The 17,360-nt window shown below is 37.1% G+C and overlaps 1 protein-coding gene across 28 annotated transcripts in view; it reads left to right on the plus strand.

Moving 5' to 3' along the window:
* The window catches only part of ADGRL3 (adhesion G protein-coupled receptor L3), a 638,839-nt gene that overhangs the window by 538,328 nt on the left and 83,151 nt on the right, over window positions 1-17,360 (plus strand). For all 28 annotated transcript variants that reach the window (XR_005554203.1, XM_039322771.1, XM_039322772.1 and 25 more), the window contains one exon: window positions 11,262-11,387. Coding sequence is in view for 27 of the 28 variants with exons in the window: in XM_039322771.1 (XP_039178705.1) it covers window positions 11,262-11,387 (126 nt within the window). In the remaining variant the exon portion in view is untranslated. The remainder of the gene's footprint in view (window positions 1-11,261; window positions 11,388-17,360) is intronic.

Consider the following 17,360-nt stretch of genomic DNA (forward strand, 5'->3'; position numbering starts at 1 on the left):
TATGAGCCTAGCTGACAACTTTGTCATCCAAAAAGTAGAGGAGGGAACTAAAGGGTCAGCAATATTGGACTTAATTCTTAGCAAAAGAGATGAAATGATAGAGGGGGTTGAAGATACAAGAACTTTGATGGAATTCAATACAATGCAGACACACACAATAGAACAAAATCAAACTATTATCTTAGACTTTAAAAGAGCTGATTTCAAGGATCTTAGAGCTTGGGGAGGATTACATGGATTAAAATCTTAAAGGGGAAAATAACTCAAGAAACTTGGAAAATTCTGAAAAATGTAGTTATAAAAGCCCAATCCACTACAATACCACTGAAAAAGAAAAGTAAGAAATCCAAGAAGAAACTAGCATGGTTGCATAAAGGATTCTCTGATAAATTAAAAGACAAAAGGAATAAGTATAAAAAATGGAAAGAGGGACACATAACTAAGACAGAATACCAGCATATAGTCTGAATCTACAAAGATGAAGTCAGGAAAGCAGAGGCTCAGAATGAACTAAGACTTGCAACAAATGTCAAAAATAATTTTAAAAGTTTCTTTCAACATGTGAAAAACAAGAAAAGAGTGAAGAAAACAATCAGTTCACTAATGGGAGAAGATGGCAAGGAAGTAATGGGCAGCAAGGAGAAAGCAGAGCTGTTTAATTCATTTTTTGCATCTGTCTTCATGCAAAAACAAAAAATAGCCCAACCAACCAAAAACAGAACTGTAAAAGACAGACTAGAAATACAAATTAAATAGACAAGAAAATGGTAAGAGAACACTTGTCTACCTAGATGAGTTCCAATCACCAGGACTAAATGGATTGCCCAGAGTTCTGAAGGCAGACATGATCTTGGAATCATTAAACTATATCTTTCAAAGATCCTGGTGCACTGGGGACTGGAAAAGAGCAATGTGGTTCTTATCTTCAAAAAAGAGGAGAAAATGGATCCAGGAAACTACAGATCAATCAGCCTGACATCAGTACCTGGGAAGATTCTGGAAAAGATAATCAAGCAATAGATCTGCGAACACCTAGAAGCAAGCAAAATTATAACTAGAAGTCAATATGGGTTTGTCAAAAACAGATCACGCCAAACAAATCTTATTTCTTTCTGTGACTTAATTAGTGGACCAGCAAAATAATGTGGACATAGTATATTTGGATTTTGGTAAGGTATTGGACAAAGTGGACCACTACCTACTTCTTTAGTAAGTTAGAAAAATGAGGGATAGATAGCATCACCACCAGATGGATTTGTAACTGTCAGGCAAACCATACTCAACATGTAGTCCTTAATAGAACTAGATTTACATGGAGGAAGTAAGCACTGGTGTACCCCAAGGTTCTGTCTTAGGCCCAGTACTCTTCAATACCTTCATAAATGATTTAGATGAGGGAGTAGAAGGGGAATTCATCAGATTTGCAGATGACACCAAGCTGGCAAGAATAGCCAACACCTCAGAAGACTAGCATTCAGAAGGATCTCAGCAGACTTGAGCACTGTGCTCTATCTAACAAAATGAAAAGAGTGCAGAGAAAAGCAACAAATATGATTAGGGGGCTGAAAGCTAAAATATATGAAGAACATTGCAGGAATTGGGTATGTCTAGTCTAGTGAAAAGAAGGCGCAAGGGTGGCATGATAACAGTGTTCCAATATTTGAGGGGCTGCCACAAAGAAGTGAAGGGATCAGCTTATAGCACCAGGACAAGAAGCAACGGATGGAAACTAATCAAGGAGAGAAGCAACCTAGAACTAAAGAGAAATTTCCCGACAGTGGATGATCCCTCACTAGAGGTTTTTAAGAAGAGATTGGACAGCCATTTATCTGAAATAGTATAGAGTTTCCTGCTTATTATTCTGATCCCTTCCAACTCTGATATTCTGTTAACTATCTGTTCTGTTAAGTAGTGAAGGTGATTGGCACCTTTAAAAAAGTGAGTGTTACCCTTGGTTCTCTGATATCCAGGAGGAGGAGGAACTAAAAAAATCAGACCTGCATACTGGACTCCAGAAAAATCAGACTTTGAATTGCTCAGGGGAAATGTAGGTGAGATCCAATACCTTGAAATCCTAAAAAAGAAAAATATCCAGGAGGGATGGGAGATGGGAAATTCTATAAAATGAGATATTGAAGGAGCCATAGAAATGATTCCCATAAGAAGAAAAAATGGGACAAAAGCTAAAGAATTCAGTTTGGATACATGCAGAATTTTCTAAAACATTGAAAAGCAAAAAGGACATGCTTACCCAATGGAAAGAGGGATGATTACAATGTAATTTCTAGAAAGGATCTCTATCAGAAAAACTAAAGCTTAGAACAGTGGTTCTCAACCTGTGGGTCGGGACCCCATTTGGGGTTGAACGATCATTTCACGGGGGTCACCAAACAAGGCTATCTGCCATTTTTTCCCCTTTTCTTTGGCCATGCCCCTGGCACCCAGTGATGTAAAAGTGGTTGGGGATCACCACAACATGGGGAACTGTATTATGGGGTCGCGGCATTAGAAAGGTTGAGAACCACTGGCTTAGAATGAGCTGAGGCTTAGGAGAGATACCAAAATAAATAAATAAAAAGGGTATGTTAGAAATAAAAGGAAAACCAGAGACAATATAGATCTAGTTTTGGTTACCATGATGTAGTTTTGGTCACCAAGATATAAAAAAGATGTTGAGAGTCTAAAAAGAGTACAGAGAAAAGCAACAAAGATGATTAAGGGACTGGAGGCTAAAACATATAAGGAACAATTGCTGGAATTGGGTATGTCTAGTTTAATGAAGAGAAGGACGAGGGGGGACATGATAGCAGTGTTCCAATATCTCAGGGGTTTCCACAAAGAAGAGGGAGTCAAGCTATTCTCCAAAGCCCCTGAAGGCAGGACAAGAAGCAATGAATAGATACTAATCAAGGAGAGAAGCAACCTAGAACTAAGAAGAAATTCCGTGACAATTAGAACGATTAACCAGTGGAATAACTTGCCTCCAGTAGTTGTGAATGCTCCAAAACTGGAAATTTTTAAGATTGGACAACCATTTGTCTGAAATGGTATAGGGTTTCCTGCCTGAGCAGGGGGTTGGACTAGAAGACCTCCAAGGTCCCTTCCAACTCTGATTTCTATTCTATTCTGTTCTGTTCTATTCTATTCCATTCCATTCCATTCCTTGGAGGTCATCTAGTCCAACCTCCTGCTCAGGCAGGAAACCCTATACCAGTGATGGCGAACCTTTTAGAGACCTAGTGCTCCAAAACCACCCTGTCCCCCTGCCCTATCCCCCTGCCCACAGGACCACCCACCACCACTCACTGTAGATTGCCCAGGCAGCCCAGCAGCATCATGGCAGCCATGCCCTCTGCCCGCACCCCACAGCATCATCTACACATGACAGGGCGCGAGGGTGGAGTCTTGTCCCTGCTGCCATGTGCTTGGCTGCGCTGCTTCGTGCGGGCTGTTCCCGGGGGCAACTCTCTGCTGGGGGGGCTGCTGGTGAGGGCAGGGGCCATGGGGGGAGGCAGGGCTGGGCAATGGCGTGCATGCCCACAGAGAGGGCTCCGAGTGCCACCTCTGGCATGTGTGCCATAGGTTCACCACCGCTGCCCTATACCATTTTGGACAAATAGCTATCCAATCTCTTTTTTAAAATTTCCAGTGTTGGAGCATTCACCACTTCTGGAGGCAGGTTGTTCCATTGGTTAATTGTTCTAACTGTCAGGAAGTTTCTCCTTAGTTCTAGGTTGCTTCTCTCCTTGATTAGTTTCCATCCATTGCTTCTTGTCCTGTCTTCAGGCGCTTTGGAGAATAGGTTGATCCCCTTTTTTTGTGGCAGCCCCTGATGATGATGATGATGATTACTTTGAGGGTGTACAATATTCAGTGGATCTTGCTCTTGTCACGTCAGCCTGTTAACAGGTTTAGCATGTAAACATAGGATGATTGAAGAGTGGCTTTCCAGCAAGCCAGAAACACTTAGTCAGGTTTATTCTCCCTTTCTTTCTCTGATATCCACCTACGTATTCTTTGGCAATAGCCTAACATAGAAACTCATTTTTTCATCAGCAAGATTACATAGAAACTGGCCCCCAAATGGCATGTCTTGATCTTAAGAATGACCACCTACCTTGAAAGGTCAGTCAGCGAGCTGGAAACATGACTAGTCTTGATGCCTGCTACTTTTAATCCAGTTCATTTCCACTTGAGTAAAAGGGCAGGGACCAGCTTGACTCTACTAGTCATTTTGATTAATCTATTAAGATTCATGTCACTATTATAATGGTTTATCTTTTGATGAATATATGGAAATGTTATGAGATTGTTTTGAGTCATTTTGAGCAGTTTGTCATGGAAAAATGGCATGCAGATAAGGATAGTAATGGAAGGCTGTACAGTAGCTGCAATCCAATATATGGCCTGGGGAGTACATATTGCAAAGAATCTTTCTTCCCATGAATAGGTAAATAAAAAGGGAAGCATACTTGCTGTTTTATGCCATGGTTGGAAAACGATGGAAAAATGTAACAAGTTTAGCCTTAACAACATAATGTCATGGTTCCTATAGATGAGACCAATAAAAGCAGAACTCCAAGGCAAGAGGTTTCCTTAAAGAATATATCTATCTCTCTACAAAGTATTTAAGATTCAAATTGCCTAATATAAAATTAGGACCAAAATTCTTCGGTCCCTTCCCCATAGTTCGAATTATAAACCCTGTTACAGTAGAATTAATACTCCCTCATCTCTTGGGAAAAGTCCACCCTGTTTTCCACTGCAGTTTACTAAAACCTGTCAGGGAATCCTACTTAAGACCTGTTCCCAAAAAAGTAGTTGGTCCCCTTTTAGTAAAGGGGAGACCTATTATGAAATAAAACAAATTCTTGATTGTAGGTTGTACAAGGGAAAATTACAGTATTTAGTACAGAAGCTACTTAGGTAAAAAGTACTGATGTCAAGGTAGATAGACTGATATGTAGATTTTTTGATAAGCACATTCATAAGCCTCGGGCAGATTCCTAACTCTAACTTTTCTTCATCTGCTGGATTTGTTCTCTATCTAGGGGAGCCAACTGTCAACACTGCAACAATCTTTGCTAAAGCCATTTTTGATTCATTTTCAGTTGCCACAGTACTGGGAGAGGGGAATGAGTGGCTTTAAGGTTAGACTAAACAATAAATTGTCCCTTGGGAAACAAGGTCATTGCTGCCTGACTTTTGGCAGACTGAGCCTTCCATTAGAAAGTCTGCCAAAAGTCAGGCAGCAATGACCTTGGTTCCCACGGGACAATTTATGGTTTATTCTAACCTTTAAACCACTCATCCCCCCCCCCCGCCAGTTCTGTGGCAACAGAAAACAAAACAAAAATGGCTTCAGCCAAGAAGATTGTTGCAGTGTTGACACATGTATTCTGGCACCCTGAAAAAGTTTCTCTGTCACTGACTAGTCCCAAGGATTACTACTACAATTATTCAGTATTACTACTCTTAATGCCGCTGCTCATACTAAATAGCAGTAACAACAGGTACCTTTTTAGTTTGTTTTGAATAAGGAATCAGCAATGAAATGGTCAAACTCAAATCAGTTGGCATCTAAAACAAAAAAATATGTAATTCAAAAACTTGTCCAACAATGGTTCAAATGTCAAATGTAGTTTGATGTGACTGCAAGTTGTAAGACAAAGTGAAATCTCTATATTTAATAATTAATAATAATACTATCCCAAAAAATCTTGGTTGTTAACAAAATTTCCATCTGTCAGTTCCAAAAGGCCACACTGCTTGGATCCACAACACACACTACACCAATACATTATGACATCCTAGCTCCTAGGGAAGAACTGGGTGCAAATGAAGGCCAAAACTTGCTAAACGAGCTGTGGTTTCACATTTTTGTGTCTTTAATAATTTATTGTTTAGCTATTATGCCAGATCAAAATAAAAAATATTTTATAAAATGATTATAAAACCATTTGTTATAAAATAGAGTAAAAGACATAACTAAATGAAAATGAAACTGGTATTTCTGTGTCATCCATACAATTAACCAACCAGATCCACATATGCAGTTCTCAGTTGCGCTGTTTTGTTCAGATAAAGGGCCATATTACATATAATTTTGAAGTTCTGACCTCACATGAAGTAAGTTGTTTTAATGCAAAGATCCCAAAAGGCTGTTTGTCTAATGTGGAGTCCAAGATATGACTCTCTCTTTCTTATACAGTTGACATTCAAATAATATTTGTGCTGTCTCCTCTACCTCTAGAGCTTTAAAAAAAAAGCAAGTACATTCATCATAAGAAACTTGACTAAACCTTCCATTTTTAATCATTATGTCCAGCTGCCCAAATCTCACTCAAGTAAATAGCTCCCTAAAATTCTTGAGCATTTCTATATTTAATACTTTGTAATTTGAAAGTTGTGTTTAAAACAGCTAATCCATTTCAATGTGCCAGCTTACTGAGGATAGCTGTATCTTTTGGAGTATCTAGTATATCCTAAATTCTTTGTACAGAAATCTTTTCTCTTGTCTTCCAGAGAGAGTCAGACAAGTAACAGAGAGACCATACATTCCTGATATAATTTGTCCAAAAGGTCCCTAATTAAAAATTTTGCCTATTCTATTAGACACAATTTTTGTGATCTGTAAGTTTCATAGCATTGATTTGCATCAATAATTGTGTGGGCTGATTTTAGACAAAGAACAAATTGTTTAAATTTCTAATTCAACTCTAACTGCAGCAGCTGAGGTCCTTTTATCCACACCGAAAATACTACTCAGATGCTATGATTTTGTTTGCTCTAGTAATGACTTGTGTTATAAGACCCAAACTTCATCTCCATATAAAAGCATAGGGGTAGTATTGACTCTGCATGCCTTAATAATTGGGGCTAAAGAATTTGAATCATAATGCTTTGTTATTTTTAACATTGAATTTCTATCTGCCCTTCTCAGGGTGAACTCCTTTGATGGTGAAGGAATCAAGATCCAGTCTCATAGGAGACTACATCTAGATAAGGAAAGATGTTGACTTGCTTAGTTGATTCACCATTTAATAGCCATCTATGGCTGAGATGGTGTTTTTTAAAAAAGATCTTTATTTTGATGTATTAATAATCAAAGAATTATTAGGGCAGTAGTAGCGAAATCCTAACAATGAATGCAACCCAAAATAGAATAGTAAAAATCATATTGTCAACACATAGCAACATATGTTGAATATCACAGTCATGTGTAGTTCAGAATCCTTCATCAGTCATGGTAAGTCGTTAACATATAGAGTGAATAGCAGTGGTGCAACTATGCACTCTTATTTTACCCCTTTGTGAGTAAGACAGTCAGTCCTCCTTGTCATGACTTCTTTAATCCTAAATAGAGTTTACAGTATACTCTTTGTATAAAGGACTTTGGTCAGTGCAAGCAGGCTGGGTTCTGTATTGAGGACAGTTAATTTTAATTTCCTCTATAATATTTTTCTGTTTACTCAAATGCTGAACTAAGGTTTATAAAGGCATCAATCAGCTGTGTCCCCTAACTGACATATTTAGTAATTAGATGGTTCAAGACAAAGCAATAGTGGATTGACTGTGCCTGAAACCAGCTTGTTCTTTTGCAAGAATGTGCAGTACTTGTCAGCCACCCAACTCTCAATTCTCCTCAAGAGGAACCTGGCATATATTTTAGCCACAATACCTACTAGATGCATGAGCCTGTAATTGCTAGGATCCTTTTTAGGAACTACAACTGCCATCTTCCCCTTGGCTGCGATACGGCAGGTGCTATTTATATATATAAATAAACTTACCAAGAGAGGGGCCCATGGTTGAGTATTTTTTGAACAGCTTGGCTGGTAGAAGGTCTTCAACAGGAGCTTTATTCATTGCTCTTCGTGCCTTTTGTAATAGATTTAATCTCATTTTCTAATATTGGTGGCCAGAGGGGTATAGTTTCAGTTGGTGGTAAATTGTTATTTAGTAACTGTTTCTCAACAGGTTCCAGAGAGCAAACAGGCGATGATAATAATTTTCCCAATCCTCAATTGTGATTGGTATATTGAATATGAATCTCCATTCTTTCAGGATCCCAGCTACAGAGTGCCAAAATATAGCTGAATTATGACTTCTTGCTGACAGCTCATGTCCTGATCAATTTGAAGCAGCATGGCTTCCCCCCCCCCCTTTGATTTAACAAGCTTTTTATATCCTCTTCTTAGAGACAGCATTCTAGCCTGTATATGTACAAAGGAATGCCTCGGAGCAAATCTCATCTGTGTCTTCAATTGCTTTTTCATCATTGTCAAACCAGGGAGATCTATCTATAAGGAAACTTTTGGAGGAGGGTTTGGTTAATAGATGTTCTTTCTCAACCTATGGAACAAATTTATGAATACATTGAAGACTGATTGCTTGTCAACCATGAGTGAATGGACTATTAAGACCCAACTGATAGCATTCTCTGATTTGAGACTATACAGCATTGTCTTGATAGACATTCTTTGGACCATATTAACCTTTTATTTTATTCTGATTCACCTCTCAGTAAGTTATAACCCATGTTATATGAGTTTAAGTCCATCAGACTAGGAAGTTCACACTCACTGGCTGGTGATCACTCTCTCTTGGATCGACAATGACCTCTGAGAACATTGGCTTTACTTTTTGATACACAAATTAAATCTAACACATTTGAGTGTAAGGTATACATAATTATTGTCCTTGCCTTCCAGAATTTGAAGATCACATTTAAAAATCAGCAATGTCAAGTTTAGATCAGCAGTATTATCTTTATCTCTTGAATGCCAATGATGATTATCAAAAAATGTATTTGGAAGTTCACTATATTGATTGTAATCATATCATGTAATAAAAGGATGTATTTGATGCAATATAAACATTTACCAGTACAAGCTCAAAATCTTTATATCTGAATTTCATGGCCAGTATATGAAGCCAATTATTCCTGTTATATGTTTTCTCACCCCGCTATTGCAATTCTTCCTTTGTAAGAATACATAATCCCCCTGAAGCTCTCCCTTTATACTTTAATTTTTGGGCAGAGGTGTACCAGCATTAAAAACCTGGAAGTTGTAATGAGTCACCCTCTCCTACTAAGCAGGTGTCTTGTAAAGCTATTTTCTCAAATTCAGAAAAGAACCTTACCAAATCAATTGATATTCTATACTAGAAACTATTCTAGAATTGTTTCAAATTCAAAGAAGTTCTATTTTGAGCTCAGAAATTAGGAATTTCATTTTGGACACCTTTCTGAAATGATAGGGACACAAATAGGACACTTCCAGGTAGAACATGTGTGTGGAAGTTGGTGTTAGAGAGCAGTTAAATTCTTTAGGTATTCTTGAAAAGTTCACCAATAAAATACATCAAATGACAACAAGGGCACGTTCTAGGTGAAATTCAGATGCCAAAATACAGTATATGTTAGCTAAATATTTCCTCCTTCAATATCTTTAAAGTCCAATTGAGAAAAGAAATGCAAAATAGCTAAATAGGTTTTCCAGAATCTGTAGCATTATACTTCAGAAGTGAGTAACTGAATAGAAAGGCTTTCTGGCAGAAGATGTCTAGCTACCACTGAAGAGAAAATGTTATACAGTATTGATCCTTGCTCTGAATGGGAAGCAAGGAGCCTTCCAATCTTAGACAAGTAAACAGTTCTCTGGGATATGCTGAATTAAAAATGATTAGTATATTAGTATATTTGGCTTAGTAGGAGTCTGGGTGCTTCTGTGATCTCATGGGCATTATTTTACCTGGACTGTGTGTTAGTAATTCTTTTGGTGAGTTCTTATAAGCATATGATTATGTCAGCAATATCCAGCTTCTTTTGGTCTTTAATTCTAAGAAGCTGGGGATATTTCTTAATAATCAGTGCAACTTCTCCTCCTTTTCCATTGTTCATGTTCTTTTTAAAGAAATGCTATCTTTTCATTGCTGTATTTCACTTATAGATTTCTTATTAGGTCTCAGTTAATAGCTATAGTCATAATCTGATTATAGAAAATGAAAGTAATGAAATTTAGGAGTAATGATCTTTCTGAATTTTTTTAACTGAGTTACTCTCTCACATCCTCATACTGGGCACAAATCATTTGTCATAAGTCACTTTGTTTATTGTAGGAAAAGAGAGGTAGAAAATTAATAAATCAATAAATTGGTTTATTACTTACATTAAGTCCTTCTGAGTTGCTATCTCCAATTAGCACAAAATTCAGCTGAAACACTTTTAATCAAGAAGAAATTTTTTGTCACAGTTTAGTCAGCAATGAAATGGTCTCATGGAATGGAATTTGAATTAAAAGTAGTTGAGAATCATTTTGTATGGTTTGCATTAATAGCCAGAAAGCTGTGTTTGTCTGGAACTACAGTTGATTTATTTATTAAAGATTGATTGGTTGAATTTATATTCTACTTCTCTATTCATATTGAATATTCAAGGAGCAACTAAAACACAATATTCAAAATTTAAAACAAATAATAGGAAAATATATTTAAGTGAGGTTTTTTTTTTAGTTTCCCAATTTATGCTCTGTTTTTTTCCCCTGTATTTATACGTTTCTATTGCAATGGACTCTGGCTAAACAGAAATACATATTGACTTAACAGTTAACAGAATATAGAGGTTTTTCATGTAAATTTGTTAAAAACATAAAGCATAAAAATATCTGCATCCTAGTGACTATATTACAAATAATAATTTACTGAGAAATTAAATTCAATAGAGTTGGCAAGAAATACATGTGACTCTGATCCTGATTATATGTCTTTTGATCTACATAGCCATAGATAGAATACACTGTTCTATTCTACTTCATTTTGAAGAGGTTTTAGGTGGATTTACTCTGCTTTATGTTTTCTCGTGCTCTTCATTTTGCTGGTTTATATTTTAAAGTTTAAAAAATTCAATCATGTTGTACTTATCTATGTTGAAAGGTGATTATATGAATGAATGAACCATAAATACAATGATGTAGAGCATATTGGTAGAAAAAAAATGGAAATTTCTGAATTAGATAGATAGACTTTCCTTTTGTACCCCCAAAATTTTATTTCTTATTACTCCTTGAAAAGTCTGGATTTTTAATTGAACACCTTCATAACAAATACTATATATTTTAACATATGACAGTAGCAGCCCTAATAGATATTCAGAAACAATTATAGCTGAGTCAATTTCCCAATATGCACACACATAATCATTTTCAAAATTGAAGAATGGATTTTCTGCTAATAAATATCACAATTTAATTTACTAGGTACGTAAAGAATATGGGAAATGTCTGCGTACACATTGTTGTAGTGGGAAAAGTACAGAGAACTCCATCGGCTCAGGAAAAACTTCTGGGTCACGAACTCCTGGACGGTACTCCACAGGATCACAGGTAAAAAGTATTTCTTAAGTTGAACAATTTGTTACTTTGCCCAAATAATTAACATTTCAGTCATAATTATTACAGTTCTTTTCAGCTCAGTTTCTATAGCAGTTTGCTTATACAATATAAAATGGGCTGACTGGAGTTTATAAAATATAAGATTTTCACTGCATGCCAGATTCTGCCCCAAATTCCTGTGTTTTGAGAAAAAAATTACTTAGCTGTTGTTATTAATTGGACTTGCATCCCATTGTTACTTTTGAAAAAAAAATGTGTTCAATATGGCTAACAGGAAAAAATACATAGAAAATATTATAAAAATGCAGTCTTAAAAGCATTGTCATCATGACTTATTCAGAACTTTGAAAAGCTCAAAATGAAAAGCTCATTTTGGGCAGGAGTCCCATTTTTTGTGTGCCTGTCATGCAGGCCTAGGCACAGGTCCCTCTAGTCCACTTCATTTCTCTTTGAGGGCCACATCACAGCACCTTTGATGATATACAATTATCTTTTTTCGTATATAATTTATTTCTAGAAACATTAACAAATCCTTGGAAGGAGACATAGACATAAGCAAGGAATAAGCAAGATACTTAGTCTTGGTCCCCTGATCCTGAGGGTCCTAAGCTTTTCCTTCAGGTGATTGCAGAGTTGTCTTACATGTCTTGGGGAAGACACGTGATGAGTATCTGTAAATGCTTTAGGCATTTACTAAAAAAAGGCTTACTGCAATTATTCATTATAGCTACAAGCAAATCATTGGATGTAAATATGAAAGCCACAGCTTGCAAAGGTACAGAAGGTCCTCCACTACTGCTCTGGCACTCAAAACTTTCATCATGTCTCCAAAATCCTCTGGAAATTATCATGCTTTGCCTCGTGCTTGTTCAATGTCAACCATTCAAAGTCACTAGCACTCAAGCAATATGAATGAATGAATAAATGAATGAATGAACGAACAAATGAACAAACAAATATAGATTGCTGTGACTTTGGGTTCTTCCACACAAATTGTTAACCATAGCTAGGCAATGCTTCATCAGTCTCATTGAGAGGCTTGAACAGATCGTATCAGTTTCATCTTGCCCTGTCTCAGCATGGAAGGCAGCTTGCAATTGAGCTTCCTTGTCTCATCTGCTTCATGTGTGATATTTTCCAACTTACACCTGCATTTAATTTTATTGGGGCAATGTGTGTCTACCTATTGGTCACTCTATGGAGATACTGGCACACACATATCTTTCTGTTCACTGGTCACAGTTTCAACAAGCATTCTGCATACAAAGAGAAGGGCAAGCACCTATAAATCCTGATTGGTTCATCCTTTCCTATCTGCATGTACAACAGGTATATCAATGGTTAAAGCAAGTGAGAGATGATCAGAAAGGACTGGACTTTTCACATACATACAGCACATCCTGAAACCAGTAAAAAGAAGACAGGCTAAAAAAAAAAAGATGTGTAAATATAGCAAATACTGGTAGAGATTCTTGGAAAAGCGACCTCTTTGGTAAGCCAGTCCCAAACAATGTAGGGCTTTAAAGGTGACAACCAGCACCTTAAATTGCATCCAGGAACATACCAGTAACCAATGCAGCTCATGCAGAAGTGGTATTGTGTGTTTTCTATCTGGCATTTTTCATTACTCACACAGCTTCATTCTGCCAGAGTTGAAGCTTTTGAATCTTCTTCAGGGGCAGCCCCATACAGAGCACATTTGCAGTATCTAAATGAGAGGTTAAAAGGGCTTGAGTTACTGTGAGCAGGGCCTCTAAGTCCAAGAACAGATGCAACTGGCATACCACTAAAGGTGTACAAAGTCTCTCTTAGCCATGGCCTGCCAACTGCAGGAGCCATGAGTCTAGAAGGAGCCTCAGATTGTGCACCAGGTCTACACTAACCCTATCCACAACTAAAGATGGAAAGTCCTTGTCTCCACAGGGTCCAAGAACCCATAGCAACTCTGCTTTGCTAGGATTGAGTTGGAGTCTGTTTTGTCTCATCCAGTCCCCCAAATATGCCACCATTATAGAAAGATGGGATACTTAATTTACTTTCTTTTTTGGGGAAGGGATTTGTTTATTAATATAAAATGGAGAAGATGGGGAAATCTGTTCCTGGCCAGTAGATGAGCACTGAATGACTGTGATGTGTCTTGCTTACCATGGTGGGCAGGAATGAAACTTTATCAACTGCTACCAGATCTGGCCAGATTAGCCGTAATAAAATATTTCTAGTGTCTTGATGAGTGAAATGGTATGAACAGTCCTGGTTCATTCATTCTAATTTTGAAATAAAGAAAAAATAATGGATAATGAAACAGTCTGTCATCTGGAAGTGTCCATAATTGTCTGGATGAACAGTGTTAGAGAAAGGGGAAAATTTGTTGTAAATAGGAAACACTCCCCCCCCTTCTCTCTCCCTCTCTCTCTCCCTCCCCCCCTCTCCCCTTCTCTTTTTGGTGTTTCTGCTTGGACACCTGAATAACCTGAATAGGATGCCTTCCCATAACCAGAAGTTATGTTTTATTCCATAGTCCAACTTCCAATGCTGTAGCCCCTTTTTTGTAATAGACCCATGAAGTTACTCACAATTTTCTGTGCCTTTCAGAGGCCTGATCTCAGATTATTGTCCATTATTCTCCCACTTGCTTCACAATAAATATCATGAAACAGTTCAGCCCTTTCTATGTTCCTTTCAAAGTCCCTCATTTCTTTCTTTGCCCATTATTAATCACCAACAGCTGCCTCAGACTTAACTTGTCCATCTCCTATATAATGTGCTTCCTGAAAAAACTAACATAGTGACATCACATTTTTTAAAAAAAGACAAAATACTGGTGCAATTTCCTATTATGAGCTTATCCTTTATAAAGGGCTCAACTACATCAGAATAGGTTGTACTGTTGGGAAGAGAGCTAAACGAAGAAAGAAAACTGAAGCCCTGAAGAGCTAGGAGAGAGCAGAAGCAGCAATGAAGGAGAGAGAGCGACACCAGAATGATAGCAGTGATCCAGGGACATCAGATGACCCCCAAGCTTCTAACAGAAGTTCACTCACTGGTAGTGAGCCAGAAAACAGCCCACAGCACTGGCATTGAAGAGCAATCCAAAGACTAGCTATTCCTTTGAGATTTCAAGAATGTATCTAAGGGCACAGCTTCAGGCCTAGAGCAGTTATTAGCAGCAGAAGAGAGTCTATGAAAAAATCCCAAATTCTATCAGACAGCAGGACCAAGTGCTCGATAGCTCTTTCTATCTCGTCCACACCATGTGATCTTGAAGCAGGTTTTCAGTGTGAAAAATATAAACAATGCAATAAGTATAGGACAGAAAGCATAGCATAAAATGTAAGTTATTGGTTAAGAGATAAAATAGGATCTTGGATTATAAGCGATAAGACTAGTGGCATAGTGATAGAATACATGAGTAGGTTAAACAACTGTAGGAAGAATGTTTTAGAACAAACGAGATTGAACACTCAGTTGTATAAAACTTTTTATAATAAAAAGACTGCCTTCTTCCCTGTCTGACTATGTCCCCATGCCCAAACTGGACCTATAACTCTTACCTTCTGCTGTTTAGCAAGTATTTGTCTGCCACGTTCTTTGGCTTGGTCTTCTCTCTTCTCCTGTAAACAAGGGCTCTTCCTTTATATAATCTTCCGATTGCAGAAAGGGGAAGGATATATTAAAGCTCTGGTCTGACTTCCCCCACAAAAATCATGGTACAGAGTGCTGAGAAATGCTTCGTGTTAGCTGCTTTACAGATGTTATATTCCCATCAAGAAAGACTTGGTGGGTCAACTTGTGCTCATAGGCACCACACCGGAGACTCATCTCTCCACTCTCCTGACCTTGATCATTCAACATTTAAGTTTTTAATTGGTAAAGTACAGAAACAGATTCAAGAAAGATGAGGGTTTTTGTTTTTTTTTGCAAATTTACTATTGCATTAAAATGCATAAGGAATTTTCTTTTCTTTTTTTATCTTTACTTAGGAAACAGCACTTGGGCATCTCTGGGGTGTGAAGGGGCTGATAAAACCCACTGCAAAAAAGCAACACAAACTACATGCATGCACTTGGTGTCATGACACAGGTCTTAAAGGGCAGTGTAGTGTCACAGTACTATGCCAGAATGCACACTTTGTTGCTTTGGCATTGAATCAGCTGGTTCCCCACTGATTAATAGAATGAACAAGGTTTAAAGTGTTGATTGGAACACATGAAATCCTAACAGCTCAGGATACTTTGAAGGGCATTGCTTCCACATGGTTCTCACTAGTTAGAGATTTGATATGCTGGCTGTCCAGGCAATGCCCTGAATACCAGGGACTGATGGGGGAGGCTGGAGGAAATGCTGTCAGTGGCCCTAAGAAAAACCAAAGCTGTCTTCAAGTCAGGTTCAACTCTGACAATAATAGGAAAGGCTTATAAAGTACCAATATTGATATTCATCAAGCATCGTTCTTTTTCTTTTAAATTTTCCAAGGCTTTTTCTAAGTAATTTGCACTCCTGCAAATGTGATTGGCTTTTGTAATGTTTTTAGCCAGATTGTTAGTCTGAATTAATTGTTCATTAAATAAATGGAAGTTCCTTGTTGTTAAAAATACAGAGTAGCCAATAATAATAAATATATAAAAAGCAAATGTTCTTTTCAAAAATGCTAAGAACAGATAAAACTGTCAAAAAGTGCTAATGTTATTCATATCCTTAACATCATTTAAAAGTCATTAATACCTTGTGAAAGTATTTTTGACCCAGAATTTCACAAGCAGAAGGATGGGGTTTGTGCTGGGAGATAAGCAGCAAAATTAGAAGAACTTAAACAGAATTTGCAAGCTAAAATGGTTAATTTTGGAACCCCATCTTTGCCATCTCAGTTTACAGATTTGGAAGGTTAGACAAAGCCATCTAGATCATTGTATATAAAAAATGATGTGCAAAATATTACCTGTTCACTGTGTTCTTTGTGTTCCACCCCTTTCCTTGCTTTACTTTTAACAAATCTTTATCAAAATTTGAAAAAAAAATATCTTGAAGTATGCTTGTGAGAGAAGGAAGCTCAAGTAGGGTGTGAATGAATCTTAACATGATTTTTCTAGCTCACACTAAGGAAGTAGCAGAGAAGTACTGAGAATTTTTAAGGCCCAGGCCTCTACCAAGAAAGAACCTCTAATATTTTATTTACTGCAATGCATTTTTTTAAGCATAACATCAGAACTGTTTCACAACTTTTCAAGTTTCTGAAGCAGTCAATAATGATATTCTTAATTTGGTTTGAAATTTCTGCAGTGGGAAAATAAGCTTTGTGTTGGATTACAATAGCAACATTTTACCTCTAGGAAATAATTGACATTTCTTTCTTGCACAGATTAATGAAATGGTTTGCAACAGTTAGTTACGGCATGCAGATTTATTATAGATCTATTTATGTAATTGACACCCTTTTCTCCAGAAGCAAAAGGCAACGTATGTGATATCCCACATCTTTTCCTTCAACATCCCTGTTAGGTAGATTGAGTTGAGATATATAGAGAGAGATAGATAATGATAGACAGACAGACAGACAGACAGACAGATATATGGCAGATAACTTGAATCAATTTTTTACCCTGTAATAACCCTCTATTTCCACACTCCTGAATTACTGAAATTATATTAATATCGATTCTTAATAGAAAAAGACAAAAAAATCTCTATATGTAGAGATTATAACTATAAACATTTTTATAAATAAATAAATAATCACCTCTGACATTGATATTTTACTAAATTGTATAATGTATAATAATTTTTAGCAGTTATGCTGATCTCATTTTACTCTTGTGCATGAACAATATTTTTTAAATTTGTTTTGCTACTATCCAACATCTTGTGGAACCTTGGAAACATGTTTTTGTTGTGGTGACACCTGTCTTCTGGAATCTCTCTCTCTCTCTCTCTCTCTCTCACACACACACACACACACACACACACACA

This window comes from Crotalus tigris, unplaced genomic scaffold, assembly GCF_016545835.1.
Source record: "Crotalus tigris isolate CLP2741 ecotype Arizona unplaced genomic scaffold, ASM1654583v1 scf7180000024124.1850442, whole genome shotgun sequence".
In the NCBI taxonomy this organism is placed as follows: domain Eukaryota; kingdom Metazoa; phylum Chordata; class Lepidosauria; order Squamata; family Viperidae; genus Crotalus; species Crotalus tigris.